The following is a 23,630-nucleotide window of genomic DNA, read 5'->3' as shown; positions in this document are numbered from 1 at the left end:
ATCCATCACAAACACCTTCTCACCCACACTCATGTGAGAGACCTTGGAGTAATTATAGACAACCGTCTTAACCTAAAGAATATGATCAAAACCACAACTAAAGAGTGCTTCTACAGACTTCAAGTGTTAAAAAGACTCAAACCTCTCCTATTTTTTCATGACTTTAGGACTGTTCTTCAATCCCTAATATTTGCCAAAATTGACTACTGCAGCTCTCTCCTCATTGGCCTTCCCAACTCAACAACCAAGCCCTTACAGATGATACAAAACGCTGCAGCGAGAATTTTAACAAGCACCAACCAGAGAGACCACATTATGCCCGTCCTCCGTAATTTACACTGGTTACCAGTCAGTCACAGGGCTCTGCACAAAGCTCTATCTCTAATTCACAAATCAATTCATAGCTTCCTCCATCTTGACCTCGAATTCCCACTCAAACTCCACACTTCCAACAGACCAATGAGAGAAACCTACAAAGGAGCACTACAACCCCCACCTTCTAAAGCTACACGACTCATCTCTACCAGAGACCGAGCTTTTTCCACAGCAGGTCCAGCCATCTGGAACAACCTACCTGCAGAACTCAGAATGGAACCGTGCCTACCAACATTTAAAAAAAAACTCAAAACTTGGCTCTTCTTACAAGCCTTCCCTGATCCTTCAAACTTTCACTAGACAACTACAACTACTCAGCATTGAATTTGGAACTTCGCCCCTTCAATATTCTCATCAGTTACTAGTCTCCTAGTATTTTAATTTAATACATTCTTAAGGTTTCTCTTTTTCCAGCTGAATTCAGCTTCCTAGTTCATGGTCCTTGTTATTATGTAACTTTCTTACTTTTCTGCTTTACCTCCACTAATTATAAAAAGTTGTTCCTTTGTTATGTTATGTTACACTGATCTACCCCTGTTCGATGTAAACCGACCTGATATGGTATTTAACCTTGAAGGTCGGTATAGAAAAATGTTAAATAAATAAATAAATAAATAATCTATTTTCGAGAATATTATTGTTTGTAGAACATATCTGAAGTCTTGGAAATATAAGAGGGATCTTAGTCTCTTTAATACTTGGAGTTTAAAGAAGCAATCCTTTATGATGTTATTAATGAAAGTTTTGTAGTTCAGCAGATTGTCCATGGTGACTCCAAGATTTCTGACCTGGGTGGAGAAGGCTGGAGGAGATAAGGAGTGTGTGTTAAGTGAGAAATGGTTGCCATCTGGAGTGATGAGCAAAAACTCTGTCTTATTGGAATTGAGTATCAAATTAAGATTTGTTAGGAGATTGTTGATAGATAGTAGACAGGAATTCCAGAATTGTAAGGTGTTTTGTAATGAATCTTTAATTGGGATAAGGATTTGGACGTCATCTGCATAAATAAAGTGTGTAAGATTAAGATTGGAAAGGAGCTGACATAGGGGGAGAAGATAAATGTTGAATAATGTAGGAGATAAAGACGAACCTTGCGGGACTCCCATGGTGGATCTGAAAGGTGGTGATTCTTTACTATTGATCTTGACTTTGTAAAATCTATTCTGGAGGAAAGAAGAAAACCATTTGAGTGTGGTGTTTTTTATGCCAATCTCTGATAGACGATCTAAGAGGATATCATGGTTCACTGTATCGAAGGCTGATGATAAGTCGAGAAGAATGAGGAGGCAGGAATGTTTTTTCTCTAGGTTCAAGAGAATATTGTCTGATAGAGATAGAAGGAGGGATTCAGTGCTTCTAGATTTACGGAAACCAAGTTGAGATGATGAAAGGAGGTTGTTGTTTTCCAGGTATTCGGAAAGTTGTTTATTGACTAATTTTTCCATGATTTTAGAGATAATTGGAAGATTAGCTATAGGGCGGAAGTTGGCTGGGTTATCTGGAGAGAGATTTGGGTTTTTTTAGCAAAGGTTTCAGATTGGTGAGTTTGAGTGGGGTAGGAACGAGGCCTTGTAATAAGGAGGCATTGATGATCTGTGATATAGGATAAGAGATGTCTTTGGCAATTGAGATAAGGAGATTAGCTCGGTGTGTGCCAGCAGCCAAGAAAGCACATGAAATGCTAGGAATTAATAGAAAAGGAATGGAGAACAAAACAGAATATCATAATGACTGTATCTCACCATAATGCAACTATACCTCGAGTATTGTGTATAATTCAGGTCACTGCATCTTAAAAAAAAAGATATAGTGGAATTAGAAAAGCTACAAAGAAAAGCAACAAAAATGATAAAGAGAATGGAACAATTCCCCTATGAAGAAAGACTAAAGAAGTTAGGGATCTTAAACTTGGAAAAGCGAAGGACGAGGGGAGATATGATAGATCTATAAAATAATCAGTTGTTTATTCTTTCAAAAAGTACAAAAAGACTAGGGGACACGTTATGAAGTTCCTAGGTAATGCATTTAAGACAAATAGGAGAAAATAAGTTTTTACTCAATGCATAATTAAACTGTATAATTCATTTCTGGAGGATTTGGTGTAGCTGTGTTTAAAAAAAGATTTGAACAAGTTCTTTGAAGAAATGTCCATAAACCATTAAGGTGGACTTGAAAAAAATACACTGCTGGAAGCAGCATGGTCTCTATCAACCTTTTGGATCCTATCAGGCACTTATGACCTGGATTGGCCACTGTTGGAAACAGAATACTGGGCTTGATGAAGCTTTGGTCTGACTAAGCATGGCAAATTTTATGTTCTTAAGCTTCAGTCATTGGCCAACTCATACACCCTCTCCTGGAAGCCCCAGGACAGCATGTAAGAACATTTCAATAGGACATGCCAAAACAATTCAGAGCTACACATGTGAAGCATAGATAAAATGCAGATCTAGGATGCTACCTGTTACTACTCACCATACAAAAAAAAAATATTCAGATTCTAGCGGTACATCCATATCATATCACCCCAATTCTAAAGACCTCCATTGGCTCCCAATCCCCTTTAGAATTATCCAAAAGAGTCTCTCAATAGTCCACAAGACTCTACATAATCAAAATATACACTGGCTAAACAACTCCCTCCACTTCCATGCCCCAAATAGACACACCAGATCTGCCAACAACGGCACCCTACATATCCCCGCACCTAAACTCACACATCTAATCTGCACCAGAGACAGAGCTTTTTCCATCAAGCTCAGCATCCTGTTTCCAACAGAGGCCAAACCAGGCCACAAGAACCTGGCAATTACCCAAACACTAAGAAGATCCCATGCTACTGACGCAATTAATAGAAACATAGAAACATAGAAATGACGGCAGAAGAAGACCAAATGGCCCATCCAATCTGCCCAGCAAGCTTCCCTCATTTTTTCTCTCATACTTATCTGTTTCTCTTAGCTCTTGGTTCTAATTCCCTTCCACCCCCACCATTAATGTAGAGAGCGGTGATGGAGCTGCATCCAAGTGAAATATCTAGCTTGATTAGTTAGAGGTAGTGGGGGTAGTAACCGCCGCAATAAGCAAGCTACACCCATGCTTATTTGTTTTTACCCAGATTATGTTATACAGCCCTTATTGGTTGTTTATCTTCTCCCCTGCCGTTGAAGCAGGGAGCTATGCTGGATATGCGTGAGGTATCAGTTTTTTTCTTCTCCCCTGCCGTTGAAGCAGAGAGCTATGCTGGATATGCATCGAAAGAGAAGTATCAGGCACATTTGGTTTGGGGTAGTAACCGCCGTAACAAGCCAGCTACTCCCCGCTTTGTGAGTGTGAATCCTTTTTTCTTCTCCCCTGCCGTTGAAGTTATACTGGATATGCGTGAAGTATCAGTTTTTCTTTTCCCCTGCCGTTGAAGCAGAGAGCTATGCTGGAAATTCATGATGTATCAGTCTTTCTCCCATGCCGTTGAAGCAGAGAGCCATGCTGGATATGCGTCGAGAGTGAAGTATCAGGTACATTTGGTTTGGGGTAGTAACCGCCGTAACAAGCTGGATATGCTGGATATGCGTCGAGAGTGAAGTATCAGGTACATTTGGTTTGGGGTAGTAACCGCCATAACAAGCCAGCTACTCCCCGCTTTGTGAGTGCGAACCCTTTTTTCTTCTCCCCTGCCGTTTAAGCAGAGAGCTCTGCTGGATGTGTGAAGTAACAGTTTTTCTTCTCCCCTGCTGTTGAAGCAGAGAACTATGCTGGATATGCATTGAAAGTGAAGTATAAGAATGGAGTGATCAAGCTAGTTGAAAGGCATCAGGAATAGAGGAAGGTGGAGGTAGTAATTTGGTTATTTGGTTTGGGGTAGTAACCGCCGTAACAAGCCAGCTACTCCCGTCTTTGTGAGTGCAAATCCTTTTTTCCACATTTCCTCTTGCTGTTGAAGCTTAGAGTGATGTTGGAGTCACAGTAACCATGTGTATGTTTATTGAATAAGGGTATTGTCTCCAGGCAGTAGCCATCATTCTGGCGAGTCACCTACTCTTCATTGGCGGCCTCTTGACTTTATGGATCCACAGTGTTTATCCCACGCCCCTTTGAAGTCCTTCACAGTTCTGGTCTTCACCACTTCCTCCGGAAGGGCATTCCAGGCATCCACCACCCTCTCCGTGAAGAAATACTTCCTGACATTGGTTCTGAATCTTCCTCCCTGGAGCTTCAAATCATGACCCCTGGTTCTGCTGATTTTTTTCTTATGGTAAAGGTTTGTCGTTGCCTTTGGATCATTAAAACCTTTCAATAATAAACCTTTTCAATAATAGCAGTGGCTATTCCCTAAGTCAACTTGGGATCATTATAAAAGAGCCTATTGTTTGTATTAATGCCTTGGGGGTTCAGCACCAAACCGCCCAGGCATGTTGATTCATGTTAATGTTTGTTTCATGCTCAATAAAAAAGCGTTAACACTAATAGCCGTTAATGGACTTCTCCAAACCTTTTTTGATCCCAGCTACACTAACTGCACTAACCACATCCTCTGGCAACAAATTCCAGAGCTTTATTGTGTGTTGAGTGAAAAAGAATTTTCTCCGATTAGACTTAAATTAGATACTTGCTAACTTCATGGAATGCCCCCTATTATTCGAAAGTGTAACCGATTCACATCTACTCGTTCAAGAACTCACATGATCTTAAAGACCTCTATCATATCCCCCCTCAGCCGTCTCTTCTCCAAGCTGAACCTCTTCAGCCTTTCCTCATAGGGGAGCTGTTCCATCCCTTTTATCATTTTGGTTGCCCTTCTCTGTACCTTCTCCATCACAGGCTTTCACTTAACTCCCCTCCCCCCTCTCATTCTTCCGCCATGAAACAACTTTAAACCTCCTGTACACAGTTTCCTTGTAATCTAATTTAATCTTGCTGTTAATTTTTAATTTTGTAATTTACTGTTTTACTGTTTCCTTGCCATATCTTTTTTTCTCCCCTTTTCCTCTTATCTCTTCTAAACACTAACGGGCTGATACAGTGCGCTCTGATGGAGCGCACTGTTAACCCGCCATTGGTTGCGCGTTTTCGACGTGCTAGCGTTACCCCTTATTCAGTAAGGGGCCGAAAACGTGCGTCCAATCCCCCGAACCTAATAGCACCTGCAACGTGGCTGTCAGCGGGCTCGAGAACCGACGCCAGCAAAATTGAGTGTCGGCTGTCAAACCCGCTGACAGCCGCTGCTCCGGTCCAAAAGGAGGCGCTAGGGATGTGCTAGTGTCCCTAGCGCCTCCTTTTGCCTGTTTTTACCGCCGGGCCTCATTTGAATAGAGAATTGCGTGCACAGGAGAGTGACGGACTTTACTGTATCGGCCCGTTAGACTTTAACTCTCCTCTTTATATTGTTGGATGCATCCTGATTATATTGTTTTATGTAACTTACTTCTTGTCTCTTTCCCGGTCAACCTTGCTATCTGTTAAATGTAAACTGATGTGATGTACATACGAATTTCGGTATATAAGAGCTATAAATAAATAAATAAATAAAAATACATCCAAACCTCCTCCATTAACAGGCACTTTGCTAAGTAATACAAAACCCTGGACACACCACTTATGTAACAAACCTTGTCATATTGTAACAGCACTAACTCCCTGGATTCAAATGGCAATGAGGAGGCAGCTGAAAATATTACAGCAGGTGCCAGAACATCAACATACCTATTAGGAAAACTAAACAAGCTGAACAGCTATCAGTCCCTACACAGAAACCACAGACTAAAAGAATACCTTGCCCCATCACACAAATACAAATTAGAAATCCAATTTACTAAATGACACAGAATGGGAGAAGCCTTAGTAAAACAAATTCTAAAGGACCACAAATTTGAACCTCCCCCTCCTCCCCAGACTCTGCACATAGTCCAACATTAGAGAAATAGAATATATTTCATCCTGTACTGTGAAAAATACAAAGATATCAGAGAGGTAAATTTCTCAAAGCTGACAGAAAAAGAAATCAAAGGCTTCCTGCAAAATGATGGACAGGAAAACGTCTTCATAACTGCGGGGGGGGCGCCAGGAGAAACAGCAGTAAAATACGTTGTATTTTGCTACTAGAGGAGAAACGTAACCAGATGCGAGAAAACACTGAGCAGGACCAGCCTTTTACCACCTTATGTATTGCTTTTTGCAATACTTATAGACTCTGATTAAGAAAGTTTGTCGATTCTGAGACACAAAAAGGATTTGAATTAGCATAAGTCTGGAACTTGTGAGCAGGAGCGCCAAGTCTCAAACGTGTGCTAATTAAATTCCCTTTTCTGTCTTCCCATGTGTCCAATATTATGCAAGGTTATCTTTTCTGTCGAATCCGAAAGATGGAGGCGGATACAGCGCTAGATTTACCCATAGTAGGCTCCAGTCTAGGCAAACATGCATGGGCGGTCCCAGCCAGCCTCATTCACAACTTTCCTTTCCTACACCCATTCATCTCGCCTCAAAGGTCCCAGAGAGAGAGGGATCGGCAGATGCCGGGCCTGGGTGAAGCGGGCGTTCATTCGGAACGAGGCCAGTGATAGCAGAGTGTGCTCACAAGCCAACTCCGCATTGCAGCCAAGCGGGGGATGGAGCCACCGTAGGAGTCCCTGAGCTCACTGGCTAGGTGCCGTAGCCCCACCCCGGCCCGGCCTCTGCAAGCTTTCCCCAGGCCGCTGGTAAGCGTACAGAAGCATGGCACATTATATTGCCATTTTAAAGATCCTGCTGGGTGGCCTCACGGAGACAGCGCAGACCCCCCTCCTCCCCCTTCAGTGCCAGCTTTGCTTCTCTCTTACCCACTTGGACCAGACGGGACAGGAGCCGGCAGCCGCGCATCCGGAACCTTTGCGTCACCACTGCGCGACGACACATTCTGACGCCATTACTGCGCTGCCGCCAGAGCAGCCGGCGCCCGAGTATCTGCGTCTCCTGCATGAATGTGCCAAACGCGCGTGCAATGTCCAAGGTATGAGAAATCTTTAAGTGCCTTGCGTATATGCATCGTGGGAGAGCGGCTGCCAGTCACGGGGAACAGTAGCAGGTTAGGAGCTCGCTGCCGGAGATTGATGGCATTTGAAATTTTGAAGGCGCGTCTGTGAGCTGTTTTCCTCACGTGTGTCAGGAAGCATTATTGGCACAACAGTTTTTACGTTTATTGCCAAAGTAATGCAAAAGCAGTTAAAAATTAAAGAGAATAATAACAGTAATCTAAAGTGACTCTTCTCTTGCAGGGCGTACAGAGTCCTGGAAGCTGAATAAGAAGGGCTAGCTGTGAGGAGGGGCAGCAGGACAGTTGCATCACCTGCTTGAAAGATTTTCACATCTATAGTACCGCAGGGAGATCAGATCCAGATTTACCATGTCTTCCATCTCTGCGGGGAGGAGCGGAATGAAAGCAGTGAGCAGGACTTGTAGGTAAATTGTGTATTCAGAACTAATGTTCCTGGGAGGCTTTGTGGTGGCACATGTGTAGTGTTGCACACCATCATGCCTAAAAACCCAATCCTAGTTTGGCCAGGACTGAGAATGATGCAGAGGCAGTAGTCAGACCCCCTAGAATAGTGTGTTTTAGTGCCGGCCCCACCTGTAGAACAATTCTTTCCTTCCAACACCATGCGACACTCGGCGAGTTTTAACTCCATGATGCCTGAACTGTTGTGCTGAGTTCTGGCATTGCAGTTTGGTGGACGGAAACAACAAAAGTTGCTGTGCTCAATCCGTACACACCTTTATAATACATGCTACATTACCTGAATGTAATTCACTTTGAAGTGCTGAAAAGCAGAATATAAATTAATGCTTCTGCATTTGCCATTTCTCTCCTGGGCCCCTCTGTATGGTTTAAAAAAAAACAGTGTTACTGACCAATGAAACTGATCTGTTGGCTGAATTCCCATATCGCCTGGTTTTAAAGGCCAGTGCAGTGGCAGAGATGAGAAAGAGGTGTATGGGTGAGCAGAGAGAGAAGGTGTTGAGACTGGTAGGAGTCCTGGAACTTCCAAGGGTTTCATAATCCAAGCAAGGTTGAAAACCATTGCTCTAGAGGGATGAGAGGAGTCTAGCCACTGCATAATGGTAATACACAATGCTCAGATTCAGATTACATGCTTATTGGGTTCTATAGCGAGTCGTGGTCTGTGAACCTTTGAGGGCACCACACTGGCTATCAATACAATTTAGAATCTACCATATAAATGGGATGGGACCGACGTGCCGCAAATGCGCAGTAGAGAGCAGCTCTACCGCGCATGCGAGCACGTCGGCCAGAGTTGGCCTATTTAAAAAAAATGGCGCTGGGAGAACCCGCAGCGGCGAGGACCCGGACCGGCAGCGGCAGCGAGGACCCGGAGTTGGCCTATTTAAAAAAAAAAATGGCGCTGGGAGAAGCCGTGGCGGCGGCGGTGAGGACCCGGACCGGCGGTGGCGAGGACCTGGACCGGTGGCAGCGAGGACCGGCGGCGAGGACCGGGATTTGTAGCGGCGCGCGCGCACACCATCCGAAGGGGTTGTGAATGAGCTGGGAGAGGAGGGGAGTGACTGAGGGGAAGGGGAGGGAAGAGAGAGTGAGGTGAGAATAGAAGGGGAAGGGAGAATGGGGGAGGGGGAGAGGGGGGAAAGGGAGAATGAGGGGAAAGGGAGAATGAGGGGGAGGTGGAAGGGAGAATGAAGGGGAGGTGGAAGTGAGAATGAGAGGAAGGGGAAAGGGAGAATGAGGGGAGAGGTGGAGGTGGGAGGGAAAATGAGGGGGAAGGAAATGGACCGAAAAAAATTTGTTTTAATGTAGCCCGTTGTTACGGGCTTAACGGCTAGTACAATATAAAGCATTAGTGATCATATTCAATAACATTAACATCGATAACAATGATCTGCTTGGAATATCACTTAAACAACACAAACCTCAATGAACGTCGAGATAAAATAAAGGTCTCCTTACAAACCTCCCACTTGTCAAAAACGAGAAAAAACGCTATCAATAGCAGGTCCTGAACTGTGAAACTCTATACCAGAAAAATTAAGAACTACAAGACCTGAAAACTTGGCTGTTCCAAAACACATATAATGCTACATAATCTGTTAGACTACATAATCTCTTATCAAAATAAACTGTCTAGCATCTCAAACCCTTATCTAAATAACAAACTTAAAAAAAATTATGAAATGGATGACATATAAAGACTTTTCCATCCTCTACATTGATCACCCGTGTACCATACCTCAACAAGCATTCAATACGTGTTGTTCCCCTCTGTCTAGTCACTAATAATTGTAAATGTTATTGCTGTTAACCATGATTTCTAATTTGTGAATGTTGACACTGTAAACTATGGTGATCTAAATAAATCCTTGGTTGAGAACTGTCGCCACAATGACTGCGCTAATTTGGAAGGGGAATCAAAAATATGGAATGACCTCCTCATCCCCCAGGTAACTATCCCACTCAAAGCTGGTTCTCATTGAGCTGGAGGAGCATGAAGAAACTGCTGGGCCAAAAAAATAATCTTATGAATTCACTCACTGAATTCACATATACTGTTTAATAACGGTTTAGTATTCTCATGCTCCAGGTATTGGCCGAGATACTTGTAAAATTGATGATAATCACAATACCTCCCTCCAGCATAGCTCATTCAGAGACTGCAGGAGCTTATTCTTCCACAAGCAACACTGTGAATTTTTTTATTTTATTTAGAATGTCTTATATAAACTCAGATACCAGACCTGTCTGGGGTGATGAAAAAAAATTAAAATTACAATTCAAACCCATTTAAATAAGCTGAAAAATCATATTAATTTCCCTCAACCCCACAAATAACTATATCCAAAAACCCAACTACCAGTTGCTGACTATTCCCTAAATAGACCTAGAGATTGATTCTCACCTGAACATTATCCCTTAACTCATAGCATCTCTCAGTACAATACTAAAGGAAAATTGGTTCTTACCTGCTAATTTCCATTCCTGAAGTACCACAGAGCAGTCCAGACTCCTGAGTTTTGCCTCCCTACCAGCAGATGGAGACAGAAGAAAAGCTTTGCTGATATTGCTACTTAACCTAGTGTACCACCTTGCAGTCCCTCAATATTGACCCGTACCAAGGTCAATACTGAGGGACTATAAAAACCAATTTCCACCCCTCTCTTCATCTGAGAGGGAGGATGGCAGAGTCCTCTAAACTGGAACTACTCTGGAAAAAACAAATGATTGAATTCTCCAACCAGTAAACAACTCTATACTATTTACAACTGAATACAAGAGCGGACTTTCCAGAAGATCACAACAGTTTACAGAATTGACATTCATATACATGGTCAGCGATCATGTGCTTTGTGTTAGTGTTTAACTTTCTGATTCTACATCACAGCATATACACATTTTAGTTCATAGTTAAACACATGCAAGGATACTGTAGAGGTTCCTGTCTAATTTTAGTTCCAAATAATTCATTCTAGGTCTACATCTCAGTGACAACAGATACTAATCCTACTAGTAATACTTTTAGTCATTCATTATATAATGTAAGGTGGATCAGCTCTATCTCTGTAGCAGTCAGTGTAGTTATCGGGTTTATTGCAGCTTATGTTACATTAGTTTGTCTGCCTCTCTAAACAGCCAGGTTTTTAGTTCATGCTTGAAGTTCTTTCTTTCTGTTTCTGCCGTAATGGTTCTGGAAGAGAGTTCCAAAGCTTGGGGCCTGCTATTGTGAACATTTGCTCTCTTAATTGTGTTAGATGAGTGTTTCGAATGGAGGATACTATTAGGAGACCTTTGTTTTGTGATGTTAGGTCTCTTTGTGAAGTATAGAGTTGTAGAGTTACTCCTGGTAGGCAAGGATTGATATTGTTGAAGATGTTAAAAATTTGGGATAGCACTTTATAATGAATTCTGAATTGTACAGGATGCCAGTGCAGCGCTATCAGAGAGGGGGGTGATGTATTTGAATTTTCTTATTCCTAGAAGGAGTCTTGCTGAAGCATTTTGAAGTAGATGTAGTGGTTTTAGTAGACTTGCAGGGAGGTCTAGTAAAAGGGAGTTGGAATAGTTTAAGTTTGAAAATATGTGTTTGTAAGACGGTGCAGAAGTCTTGATAGTTAGTAGTGGTTTTAGTCTATGTAGAATTCTGAACTTGGTGCAACCTGATTTTGATTAGTTTGCTTGTATGCCTTTTCATAGTGAAGTTCTGGTCTATCTGAATTCCAAGGTCTCGTACCTCATCTGAAGGTGTTATATTGGTAGTTCCTTGGTTTAGGGTAGGTGGTCTGAGTGTCAAGTCTCTCCTTAGCCATATGATTTAGTTTTTTTTTTTTGTTTGTTTCTTTTTAGCGTTTAGAGTTAGTTTCAGTTGGGAGAGTTTTTGTTGCATGGTCCTCAAATATGTTGATAGAGTTGCTGCAATTTTGTCGAAATGGATGTAAAATTGTATATTGTCTGCATATAGGAAGAATTTGATTTCTAGATTTGCTAGTAGAGTGCATATGGGCAGGAGGTAGATGTTGCAGACGCCAGTATCCATCGAAAAGGTGTCTGAGATTTGGTTACTTAGTTTGACTTGGAATGTCTCTTTTAAGAAGGAAGAAAGCCATTTATAGACTATTCCACCTATCCACCTATTCAGCTGGTGTCAAAGCAGGGTGTGGTCCACTGTGTCTAATGTCGCTTTTAAATTTATTAGAACCAGAATATATTATTTGTAGTTATTGAAGCCTTGTAGTACAGGGTCAGTTAAAGAGATGAGCTGGGTTTCTCTTGAGCGTTTTTTTCCTGAATCCAAATTGGTTTGGGTATAGTATTTTATTGTCTTCAAGGTGGTTTTCTAATTGTGATAAAGCTGCTTTTTCTAGGACTTTTGAGATGAAAGGCAAGTTTGAGATTGGTTGGTAATTGTCCCAGTCGTCGATTCTGCCAGTTTTGTTTTTTAGAATTGGTTTAAACACAGCTTATTTGGCCCTTTTAGGGACTAATCCTTCTGCTAGTAAATGGTTTAATATTGTTAAAGGGGCTCTTAGGGAAGATACGCCATTGCAGAAAGACTAAATGAATTCTTTGCTTCTGTGTTTACTGAAGAGGATGTTGGGGAGATACCAGTTCCGGAGATGGTTTTCAGGGGTGATGAGTCAGACAAACTGAACGAAATCACTGTCAACCTGGAAGATGTAGTAGGCCAGATTGACAAACTAAAGAGTAGCAAGTCACCTGGACCAGATGGTATGCAACCTAGGGTACTAAAGGAACTAAAAAATGAAATTTCTGACCTATTAGTTAAAATTTGTAACCTATCATTAAAATCATCCATTGTACCTGAAGACTGGAGGGTGGCCAATGTAACCCCAATATTTAAAAAAAGGCTCCAGGGGCGATCCAGGTAACTATAGACCAGTGAACCTAACTTCAGTGCCGGGCAAAATAGTGGAAACTATCCTCAAGATCAAAATTGTAGAGCACATAGAAAGACATGATTTAATGGAACAGAGTCAACACGGATTTTACCCAAGGGAAGTCTTGCCTAACAAACCTGCTTCATTTTTTTTGAAGGGGTTAATAAACATGTGGATAAAGGAGAACCGGTAGATGTAGTATATTTGGATTTTCAAAAGGCGTTTGACAAAGTCCCTCATGAGAGGCTTCTACGAAAACTAAAAAGTCATGGGATAGGAGGCGATGTCCTTTCGTGGATTACAAACTGGTTAAAAGACAGGAAACAGAGAGTAGGATTAAATGTTCAATTTTCTCAGTGGAAAAGGGTTAACAGTGGAGTGCCTCGGGGATCTGTACTTGGACCGGTGCTTTTCAATATATATATAAATGATCTGGAAAGGAATACGACGAGTGACGTTATCAAATTTGCGGATGATACAAAATTATTCAGAGTAGTTAAATCACAAGCAGACTGTGTACATTACAGGAGGACCTTGCAAGACTGGAAGATTGGGCATCCAAATGGCAGATGAAATTTAATGTGGACAAGTGCAAGGTGTTGCATATAGGGAAAAATAACCCTTGCTGTAGTTACACGATGTTAGGTTCCATATTAGGAGCTACCACCCAAGAAAGAGATCTAGGCATCATAGTAGATAATACATTGAAATCGTCGGCTCAGTGTGCTGCAGCAGTCAAAAAAGCAAATAGAATGTTAGGAATCATTAGGAAGGCAATGGTTAATAGAACGGAAAATGTTATAATGTCTCTATATCGCTCCATGGTGAGACCACACTTTGAATACTGTGTACAATTCTGGTCGCCGCATCTCAAAAAAGATATAGTTGCGATGGAGAAGGTACAGAGAAGGGCAACCAAAATGATAAATAGGATGGAACAGCTCCCCTATGAGGAAAGGCTGAAGAGGTTAGGGCTTTTCAGCTTGGAGAAGAGACGGCTGAGGGGGGATATAATAGAGGTCTTTAAGATCATGAGAGGTCTTGAACGAGTAGATGTGACTCGGTTATTTACACTTTCGAATAATAGAAGGACTAGGGGGCATTCCATGAAGTTAGCAAGTAGCACATTTAAGACTAATCGGAGAAAATTCTTTTTTACTCAACGCACAATAAAGCTCTGGAATTTGTTGCCAGAGGCTGTGGTTAGTGCAGTTAGTGTAGCTGGGTTCAAAAAAGGTTTGGATAAGTTCTTGGAAGAGAAGTCCATTAACTGCTATTAATCAAGTTTACTTAGGGAATAGCCACTGCTATTAATTGCATCAGTAGCATGGGATCTTCTTGGTGTTTGGGTAATTGCCACGTTCTTGTGGCCTGGTTTGGCCTCTGTTGGAAACAGGATGCTGGGCTTGATGGACCCTTGGTCTGACCCAGCATGGCAATTTCTTATGTTCTTACCGTATTTTTCGCTCCATAAGACGCACTTTTTTTCCCCCAAAAGTGGGGGGAAAATGTATGTGCGTCTTATGGAGCGAATATAAAAAAAAACAAAAAACAAAATCTAACAAACCCCCCCCCCCCTCCTGACTCCCCCAAGACCTGCCGACTTAATTTACTGCAACCCCCCACCCTCCTGACCCCCCCAAGACCTGCCAAACATCCCTGGTGGTCCAGCGGGGGTCCAGGAGCGATCTCCTGGGCTTCAGCCGTCGGCTGCCAGTAAACAAAATGGCGCCGACGGCCCTTTGCCCTCACTATGTCACTGAGACCGACCAATAGCAGCGGTCGGTCCCAGTGACATAGTGAGGGCAAAGGGCCGTCGGCGCCATTTTGATTACTAGCAGCCGACGGCCCACGCCCAGGAGATCGTTCCCGTACCGCTCCTGGACCCCCGCTGGACCACTAGGGACGTTTGGCAGGTCTTTGGGGGGGTCAGGAGGGTGGGGGGTTGCAGTAAATTAAGTCGGCAGGTCTTGGGGGGGTCAGGAGGGTGGGGGTTGTTAATTTAAAGTGTTGGGATAGGGTTTTTTTTTTGGGGGGGGAGGGGTTCCCAGAGAAAGAAACGTTTTCTGATCTGGGGAGTGGACCGAAATGGCCCTCCCCAGACCCGAAAACAAAATGAGGAGAAAAAAAAAAGCTATGCACTCCCCTTATTTGCTCCATAAGATGCCCAGACGCAGAGCCGGTTTAGCACAATTTTTTTTTATTTTCCCCCTCTGAATCCTAGGTGCGTCTTATGGTCAGGTGTGTCTTATGGAGCGAAAAATACGGTATATGTTCTTATTGTTGTGACTATTGGGATTATTACGCTATTTACTTTTTTCAGGGTATTTGCTGAAATAGGGTCTAGTGGGTGGGTCACAGGTTTCATTTTAGTGATTATTTGGTTTACTTCAAGTTTCGATACTGTGTCGAATGAGTGCAATTTCATTTGGATAGATTGTGTTTTCTGGTTCATTTGATGGTTTGTCAGGTGGGACTTGTGATTTGAGTGTACTGATCTTGTCTAACAACGAATTTGCATATTCATTGCACGAAGTTGGTAAGTCGCAGTTGCTAGAGATGGAGAAGGATCATTCCTCGATTGTTTTCTACAGTTTCAAAGAGTTTTGAGTTAAATATTACACCATTAATTTGTTTTGCATAGTATTGTTTTTTTCGCTTTCTTTATATGATCATGGTATTTAGTTAATAGAGATTTGTATTTTTGTAGATATTCTGTTGAGTGGTTGTTTTTTTTTTTCTCCATTTCTTTTCAGATTTTCACAGGATTTGTTTAGTATGTCATAGCTCTTTGCTATACCAAGGTTTCTTTTGTTTAGTTGTGTGGCCTTCATTTTGGAACGTTTTTTCCTGGATTGGGCAAAGGTTATCGGCTGTTTCGATGATGATTTTTTTTTTCTCAGGATTCAAAAGATGAGGAAGTGTTATTGTGATCAAATTGTGATAATTATTTTTAATGGTTTCTTCGTGTTTCAGTTTTAACCTTTTTTCGGTTCTTGAAAGATTGTGTGTTTTGTTGTTGTGAGGTTAGGAGAGATACATCAGCCTTTATTAGCTGGTGATCTGACCATTTTGTGGGAAAGATTGATTTTGCAGTTGTTGCGATTATCGAATACTAGGTCAAGGATGTGACTGCTTTGTGTTTAGGGTTGGTTACAAATTGAGTCCACCCCATGACTTCCATAGTATCTAGGAAGATTTCGCACAATGTAGATTTTGGTGTACTGTCTATATGAAGGTTAGTCTCCTACAATTAGAGTTAATTCCGGAGCTGGGAACGCTCTCTGGAAGATTTTGATTAATGGTGAACAGTCTTTTTGGAGTGTTTTGGTGGGCTATAGATCAGACAATATTTAATATTGGGTATTTAAGTATAGCAACTTTGGATGGGTTTATCTCAACTTTGTATGGTTTAAACTTAAGATCTTTTTTGCAGATTATTAAGAGGCTTCCACCTTTTCGTTTGGGTCTGGGGAAGTGAAAGATATCAGAGTTAGGGAAATCAATTTGGTTTAGTTGTACATTATCAAAGTCATTCAGCCATGTTTCAGTGATACAGAAAATAGGGGAGTTTAGTTCCTCTAGTAGGTCATTTGTAAGGGGAATTTTTTTTGATAGAGATTGCACATTTAGTAGTAGTAGTAGTGTGGAGAAGATTTCTGGCTAATTGGTGTTTAACTTGGGATAGATCAGGTTTCTTTAATCTCTTCGCTTGTTTTTTCTGTGCACTCTTCTGAGTTTGGTAATTTCCAAGACCTGTGATTGTTTCAATGGGGTGAATCAGCTCCATTTTGTGGAGTGCTAGGTTAAGGTTGTAAGAGGAGATTGTAATTAACTTTCCTCAGGTTTCATTTCAGGGGCGTAGAAAGGGGCAAGCTCCTTTGTTGTGCTCCTTCGTGTGTGTGCCTGCCGACTCAAGCCCTCCGGCGTTGCAGCCAGCCCTATCCACCCTCGGTGGTGGTGGGTGGGCGGGCTGAGGGGCAGAGCAGGCCGGTCCTCACTCTCATCTGTGGGGGGAGGGAGCACTGACTTGTGCAGACTCCCGGCGATCTTCTGGTCGGTCTTCCAGCCCCCATCTGCTGGGTGCTGCTGGGGTAGATGAGCCCATGAGTTCAGCTGTCCTCAGAATGAAGAATTTGGTATACCTTGTCATAGTTTTTAGCTGTACGGTAGGTATGTTGGGTCTAGTTCTTTGTACAATTATGGTATTAATGCAGCTACGTTGTGCATGGGAGATAGAAATAATGTCACAATGCACTAGTGTAATGACTACTGGTTGCTCCTAAACCCAGAAATACCCTTTTATGATCCCTGTGACTTTCCCTGACTAACGCAGGCCTGGTAAAATTGGGAACTCACCATTGGGTGATGTAACATGGAAAACTATGCAAGATTTTCCTTCTACATGCCCTAGCCAAATGCTGCAACTGAGAGAGCTGATCGCCAGCTTGTTTAGAGCTCCAGTACTTCTGGGCCTGATCTTTTATTACCCATTAGGTTACTGCCATGGCTATGCTGCCGTGGATGTTCTTCCAATTGCATCTGTAGCTGTGACCTGCTGGAGGAGCATACCATAAGACAGGGGTGAAAAAATATTAGAAATAAATGTCAATCAAAATTTTTAAATGTTAGGAAAAGTCTCCCGAAAAAAGTGTGCTTTTGTTTTTGGTTTTGTTGTATCTTGTGGGTCTTTTGGCATATTTTGTTCATTCTTTTGCAGCCTCCTGCAGCAGGAAGTGATAAAAACTTTTCTACCTACCATATGTAATTTGCATACATCGCCATGCCAGCAAGACTCAAACAGGACAGCCATAGTCCGTTTTGGAAGGCAGGCCTATGCCAGGTTGTACCCAGTTCTTCTGGTCAGGCCTGATGGATCTACTATCACCATCCGGTACAAGGAGCCCAGAAGAATTCTTACGGTATGGGATAAGCCAGTGTTCTTTTTGAACTACCATCTTTATTTGGGAATTTCCACAGCCAGAGAATATCTTAGAGTCTTTACTTACTGGTTTGAAAAATGCTTGATGTGCCCTAGCCTAAACTACCATACATCTCTATCTTCTTTTTTTTTTTTCTTAATATATTTTTCTCCTGTGCATATAGACAATATTTGTGGGGGGGGAATTGTGAAGCTTTTATAATGGCTTCACCCCTGTAATGCTTCATTGCTGACCAAACCTTCCCCCTTCAGCTGCTTGCACTTCTGTATGATACCCGCATGGAGTTCTGATTCGAGTTAGCTACAAGTTACTTAGTATCATAAGAATGGGAAGGGTTTAATATAGAAGATGCTTTCAAAAACTTTGAAATGTTATCCTTTCCAGAGGAATTAAATGTATGTCGTAGGTACAGTTATAAAGCACTAGCAGAGCAATTATTTGGATAGCTCATCCCCCAACTGATTTGGCTTCTGCTGTAGGGCAACTTGTGCAGGTCACCCCCATCTTTTCAATAAAAATGTTGTTCTAAAGTCTCTGGCTTTAAATGAGTATAAAGCACTTACTTGAAACGTGTGTGTGTGTGTAGGTTATGCACTTATACCACAAATAGAGATGGGAGTAAAACTGACTTGCTGTCGTCACGGATATATAGCCCTGCCCCCAACATCAGCCCGCCAGTATTCTCTGGAAAAGCCAAACTGAGGACAAACTGATTATACATGTACATGACTAATAACAGACAACCACTCATGATTCCAACCAAATGGGAACACTGAGCTCAGTGTTGCAGAAATAACATTCTGCAACACTGAGCTCAGTGTTGCAGAAATAACATTCTGCATCATCCAACCTAAGGGACAAGCTAAAAGCAAGTAGGCAGTCCTGGGTGGGTTGTGGATTGACCTGCCTTCCTTCAAGGAAAAGAAAAAATTCTCTTTCTCCACTCAGGCAGGCCAATTCACACAAGTGGGATTTACCAAAAGTACTCTCAAAAAGGGTGGGAGGCTGCCTGCGGTCCCATCAACACCACACACGCAAAGGCCACATCCTCTTGGGTCCACACGTCCAAGCGGTAACGCTTAGAGAAATTACGTAAGGAGGACCACGTTGCTCCTTGGCAAATCTTGACAGGAGACGACAACGGAAACTCAACCAAGATACCGCCTGAGCCCTAGTGGAATGTACCCTAACGTGTCTAGGTAATGGGACATCGGCATCCACTTAGGTGGCTGTGATAACTTTTTACTCAATGGGCAATAGTTGCCCATGTCGCTGTTTCACCCAGTTTACCTCCACCAAGGAGCACAGACTATCGGCCTTCCTGAAAGATTTAGTAATCTTCAATTTCTGCATTAGATACTGCCTGACATCAAGACATGTAATAGACGATAATCATGCTCATCCCTGTCCAGCGTGGGCAGGGAAATAGTCTGATTCAAATGAAACTCCAAAACCACTGTCAACAGAAAGGAAGGTACTGTTCTAAGCTATACCACCCCCTTGAGTCATTTCTAGAAATGGTTCACAGCACAAAAGAGCTTGCAGCTTAGAGACCCGTTGTGCTGAACAGATTGCTATGAGAAAAAAATTGTTTTCAAGTTGAGTACCCGTAAAGAGAGACCACACAGTGGCCAAAAAATGGGACCTGCCAAAATGTCAAGACCAGATTAAGATCCTAAAGAAACATCCAAAAATCTGGACACATCTGGATGGCAAGACAATGCTCCCCAATTGACTTGCCCCTTATAACAAGCGACAGCTGCTACCTGCACTTTAGAGTGTTAAGGGCCAAGTTTTTAAGCAGGCCTTCCTATAAAAAATTCCAGTATCTGAGGAATTTCAGCGTTGAGAGGATGAGACCCTTTCTCCTCACAGCTCTTGAGCACTCTCCAAACTCTAATATAAGCTAGAGAAATAGAGAATTTCCTGGCCTGGAGCAAAGTGGAAATCATCACAGAAGAATAACCACGTTTTATCAACCGAACCCTCTCAAGGGCCAAACCATAAGACAAAATCAAACTGGATTGTCATGGAGAATGGGCCCTGATCCAATAGATCCTACCTGAAAGGCAGTCTGAGAGGACTGTTCACCAAAAGTCTCTGAAGATCGGCCTACCAAGACCTCCAGGGCCAATCCAGAGCCCCCAGAAGTACAGTTTTGGTCTGACTCGTAATCTTTTGAATGAGCCTGCCTATCATCAGCCAAGGCAGGAAGGCATACGACAGCCTGCTCTGCAGCCAGACCTGAATGAGAGCATCGATGCCTAGCACCCTCTGATCCCTTCTGTGACTGAAGAACCGTGGTACCTTCACGTTGCCAGAGGTCGCCAGAAACTCCAGATACGGGTGACCCCAGCGCACAACTATGAGTTAAAAAGCTTTGTCTGCTAACTCCCACGCTCCTGGATCCAAGTCTTTTCTGTTGAGGAAGTCGGCCCATACATTGTCCTTCCTGGCAATGTGGGAGACGGATATGTCCTGGAAATGTCACTCTGCCCCCACCATGAGCGCATCTAACGCCACCAATGCCTCTTGATTTCTGGTTCCGCCTTGATTGTAGGTCAGCATTGTGGCATCATCTGACATTATCCTCACTGCTTAAGCTTCCAGTCACTCAGCGAACCACAAACATGCCGGCTGAACTGCACACCTCTAACTGATTTGATGGTCCACTGCCGCTCTTCAACTCCAGCAGCCTTGCATCATCAACTCTTCACAATGAGCCCCCAACCCAGAAGGCTCGCATCTGTCGTAAGCACCAACCATTTCGGTGTCTCCAGGGGAAATCCCCTTCCTGAAATGATCCGCTCGTATCCACCACTTCAACTGGACGCTCGCCTCCGATGGCAAGTGGAGTCTTACCCTGTACTGTTGTGACTGCGGATTCCATCAGAGCAATGTGCGCTGAATGTGCCACATGTGCGCCCTCAGACAATGGGCAGTGAGACTGCATGCACACAGGAAAATCACCACTGCAGGCTACCACGTGGCTGACGGGACCGGGCCTGCAGACTGGGGCCTAGCCAAAGGCTGCTTAACCTAGAGTCTGAGCCGCCTCCGCTCTATACTAATTCCCCAGAGAAGTGAGAGGGAAAGGAGCTAAAGATGCAGAGCCACCAACGCCAAGGGAAGAAGACCAGGTAAGGAAAAAGAGTGGGACTGAAACTTCCCTGCTTTTTTTTTTTTTTTTTTTACTTGAGCTCCACCTTCCCTGGCTGAGAACACGATCGGGTCACTGGCTACGGGGAGGGGGAGAGGACATAAGCCTTCACCACGGAGTACTCTTGTCCACAAACTGTCTATGCCTGACCGGTTCCCAGACTTAAAATGTTCAACTGCAGGGACGGACTAAAACATGGTGTCACCTCAGGAGCTCAAGCTGTGCTGTGGGGAGAAAAAAAAGTGTAACTACAAGCAATCCCCAGCAGGGTGATGCACGTCCACCATCTACTGGAGACAGAGAATAGTGGGAGGCTGATGTTGGGACAGGGCTATATGTCTGTGACACCAGCAAATCAGTTTTACTGTCTCTCCATCTGCATAACCCACTTGTGTGGATTGGCCTGCCTGCATGCGGAGGAATCAGCTTTTCCAGAGCTTTGTCTTTTAATTTTGGACCACTAAGGACATTTAAAAAGAAAAGTCATTAACACTCATGCCACCTTCTGCCAATGATTTCTTCTTGTGCAAAATGTTTTATTGCAGCCAGTCAGCCAATATCTATTCTAAGGTTAACCTCAAAAAAGCATGTTCTATTCAGATAATACAGTAAACTTGTGTTCTTCATAGTTTGCCTACTTTGAAAATCAGCCAGCAGCAGGTTAGCCAGTTCAGTGCCGGTGAGGTTACTTTTCTGTGGGTATTTGGCCAGGGTTTAGGCACCTAGTCAGATGCCAAGTTCACCCTGTGATCACAGCTTCTGTTTTGTTTTATTCATATAAAATGCTTTTTCCAGTGGAATAATGGACATTACAGCCTTTAAGACTTAAGACCCAAAATCTTTTACTCACTGCTTGTTTACCTTTTCAATTAAGTGCAAATCTTTCAGCCATCATTTAGTGCCAAAGTGAAAAACTTCTTTTGCTGGGATGATATTAACTCCTTAGCCAATGAAATATGTCAATTTTAGGGCTCAAAAGACAGTGCCTATCATGCAAGGGCACATGGGGTGATTCCCAAACCTGGCTGCTACCCCTTAGGCTGCAGTGGCTGAATGCATAGCTCCCATGGAGAACAGTCATTGGTCAGACTTGGGGTGGGGAGAGGGCATATTTGTAAAGGGTTCTGTAAAACTCTGGCATGTAGCTCCTGCCTAAGGATTGTCACTGTAATAGGTTACATGGCTGGCGGGGGGGAGCCCTAGAGGTGAATGAAGACTCGCTGACCATGAAGGCACTATAGGTTGATTTTGAATGAGCTGACGGCACGGGTGCAAACAGCAAAATCTCTTTGCTGCACCAAAGAATTAACTATCAAATCTAAACCTTAGATTGAGTCGTAGACTATCATACAGAGGTTTATGATTAATATAGAGACAATTTGTGGTGATTCCACTGAGGGAAGTAGCATCTGCCCCAGGATTGCTCACGTATAGTGGGTTACAGATTGGGTCATTGTTCCACTGGGCATGTTGTTTTGGGCTGAATTAGGGTGGCCCAACATTTCCAATTTAATTCTGCTGAATCCTTGTATCTACGGTGCATTTGCATAACAGTGAAATGATTTCTCTGGCTTAACATTTCAACTTACTAAAGGTGTGGTAGGTGATGGGGCTGTTTTATTTACTCTTGTTTTTATTTTGCTTTGTTGTAAAGTTGCCTGTCGATATTGCCACTCTGTCTGAGGCTGAAAGAAAGGCAAGAATACAGAAACGTAACCCCAGAAAGCTTCAAACAAGAAATGACAAAGACGACTTTGAAGATGAATTTAATGCAGATCAGTACAGCAAATTTTGGAAGAAAAAATGAAGTTTTGTTTTTTATGCTGATAGGAAGACCCAACAACCAGCTAGCTTGTACGAGATGGATTATGTAACCTACAGAAATGTCTGTTATTAAAATCAGTTTCTTTGCAAAAATGACATGCCTTAAGAGCTAGCTGATTAGTCAGCACAGTATTTTCACACTTCTCATTTTATCTCACATTGAAGAAGTCCTTTGGTAAGTATTTGATGCAGCCACGCTGAAACTACCATGGTTTTACCGACTGTTCAGAATGGCAGAAGTTCCTCCAGTCTTTTTATTTTAATTGTAAATCACAGGTAAGAACAAAATTGGCTAATAGCAGTACAGTCTGGAAACTTAGAGGCCTATATTGATTAACCTTTTCGATCCTGCTCATTGAAGGAATTATTTCCTGATGCCCCTTTTTACATATCTTAGTTAACTAGAACCAAATATGGTATAAATAAGGTATAAAATAATTTGCAAGTAATTAAAAGTATATGAAAAAATGTTCCACTTGTGGAATGCTGGTACCTAAAAGGTTAAGCTGAGGAGCAGGAAAGGTAGCTGGGTAACTTTTTACTTGGATATGCACCAGAACATAACCAAAATGCCTTCCGCTGAGTCTACCTAGCTAAACTTATTCATGTAATTTTAGGGCATCCCTCTGGTACAACCAGACTTAGGTGGAAATAGTGAATAGAACGAACTGGGTAAACACCACATCACTGCTTCTATTTATCTAGCTAAGTTTTGTGGGGATAATAAGTTCCAAACAAACTGCTGGAAACTGATCATCTTTCCACACAGTTGCTAATAGGAGGGAGGGGCAGGGTGTCACAGCTGAGATGAGGGTTTTCAATGATTACACTCCACTCTCTTCCTCATAACCGCCCATCACTGTGCCAGGCCCTACCTTCTTACAAAATGTGGTAGCTCTGTACTCTGAATTCCATTCCTTTGGTGTTGCTGTATG

At 42.7% G+C, this 23,630-nt stretch overlaps 2 protein-coding genes across 4 annotated transcripts in view; one reads left to right on the top strand and one right to left on the bottom strand.

Annotated features, from left to right (window-relative positions):
- GUK1 (guanylate kinase 1) overlaps positions 1-7,350 on the bottom strand; it is a 105,038-nt gene extending 97,688 nt beyond the window's left edge. Inside the window, exon 1 of the mRNA XM_029588294.1 lies at positions 7,191-7,350. Within this exon, the coding sequence (XP_029444154.1) occupies positions 7,191-7,329 (139 nt within the window). The 5' untranslated portion in view covers positions 7,330-7,350. The remainder of the gene's footprint in view (positions 1-7,190) is intronic.
- Positions 6,864-22,791, top strand: MRPL55 (mitochondrial ribosomal protein L55). 3 transcript variants are annotated; one of them, XM_029588299.1, is made up of 4 exons: positions 6,864-7,070; positions 7,626-7,809; positions 17,489-17,690; positions 22,526-22,791. In XM_029588299.1, exons 2-4 carry the CDS (start codon positions 7,754-7,756, stop codon positions 22,676-22,678), a joined length of 411 nt encoding a protein of 136 aa, XP_029444159.1. In that variant the 5' UTR covers positions 6,864-7,070; positions 7,626-7,753; the 3' UTR covers positions 22,679-22,791. The 3 variants fall into 3 exon arrangements, with proteins under 3 accessions (XP_029444159.1, XP_029444156.1, XP_029444157.1); XM_029588296.1 differs by lacking the exon at positions 6,864-7,070 and adding an exon at positions 7,219-7,360; XM_029588297.1 differs by lacking the exon at positions 6,864-7,070 and adding an exon at positions 7,294-7,435.
- Positions 22,792-23,630: the final 839 nt, after the last annotated feature.

The sequence above is a fragment of the Rhinatrema bivittatum genome, chromosome 2 (genome assembly GCF_901001135.1).
Source record: "Rhinatrema bivittatum chromosome 2, aRhiBiv1.1, whole genome shotgun sequence".
NCBI classification, from domain to species: Eukaryota; Metazoa; Chordata; class Amphibia; order Gymnophiona; family Rhinatrematidae; genus Rhinatrema; species Rhinatrema bivittatum.
The sequence above is the reverse complement of the archived record's forward strand: the minus strand, read 5'-3'. Positions and strand labels throughout refer to the sequence as shown.

Excerpts from the sequence above, each read along its gene's own strand:
- MRPL55 (XM_029588299.1), top strand. The coding sequence starts at position 7,754 with ATGTCTTCCATCTCTGCGGGGAGGAGCGGAATGAAAGCAGTGAGCAGG. Across the intron at positions 7,810-17,488 it reads GCAGTGAGCAGGACTTGTAG|CCTCCTGCAGCAGGAAGTGA; the intron begins GTAAATTGTGTA and ends ATTCTTTTGCAG. Across the intron at positions 17,691-22,525 it reads AGCCCAGAAGAATTCTTACG|TTGCCTGTCGATATTGCCAC; the intron begins GTATGGGATAAG and ends TTTGTTGTAAAG.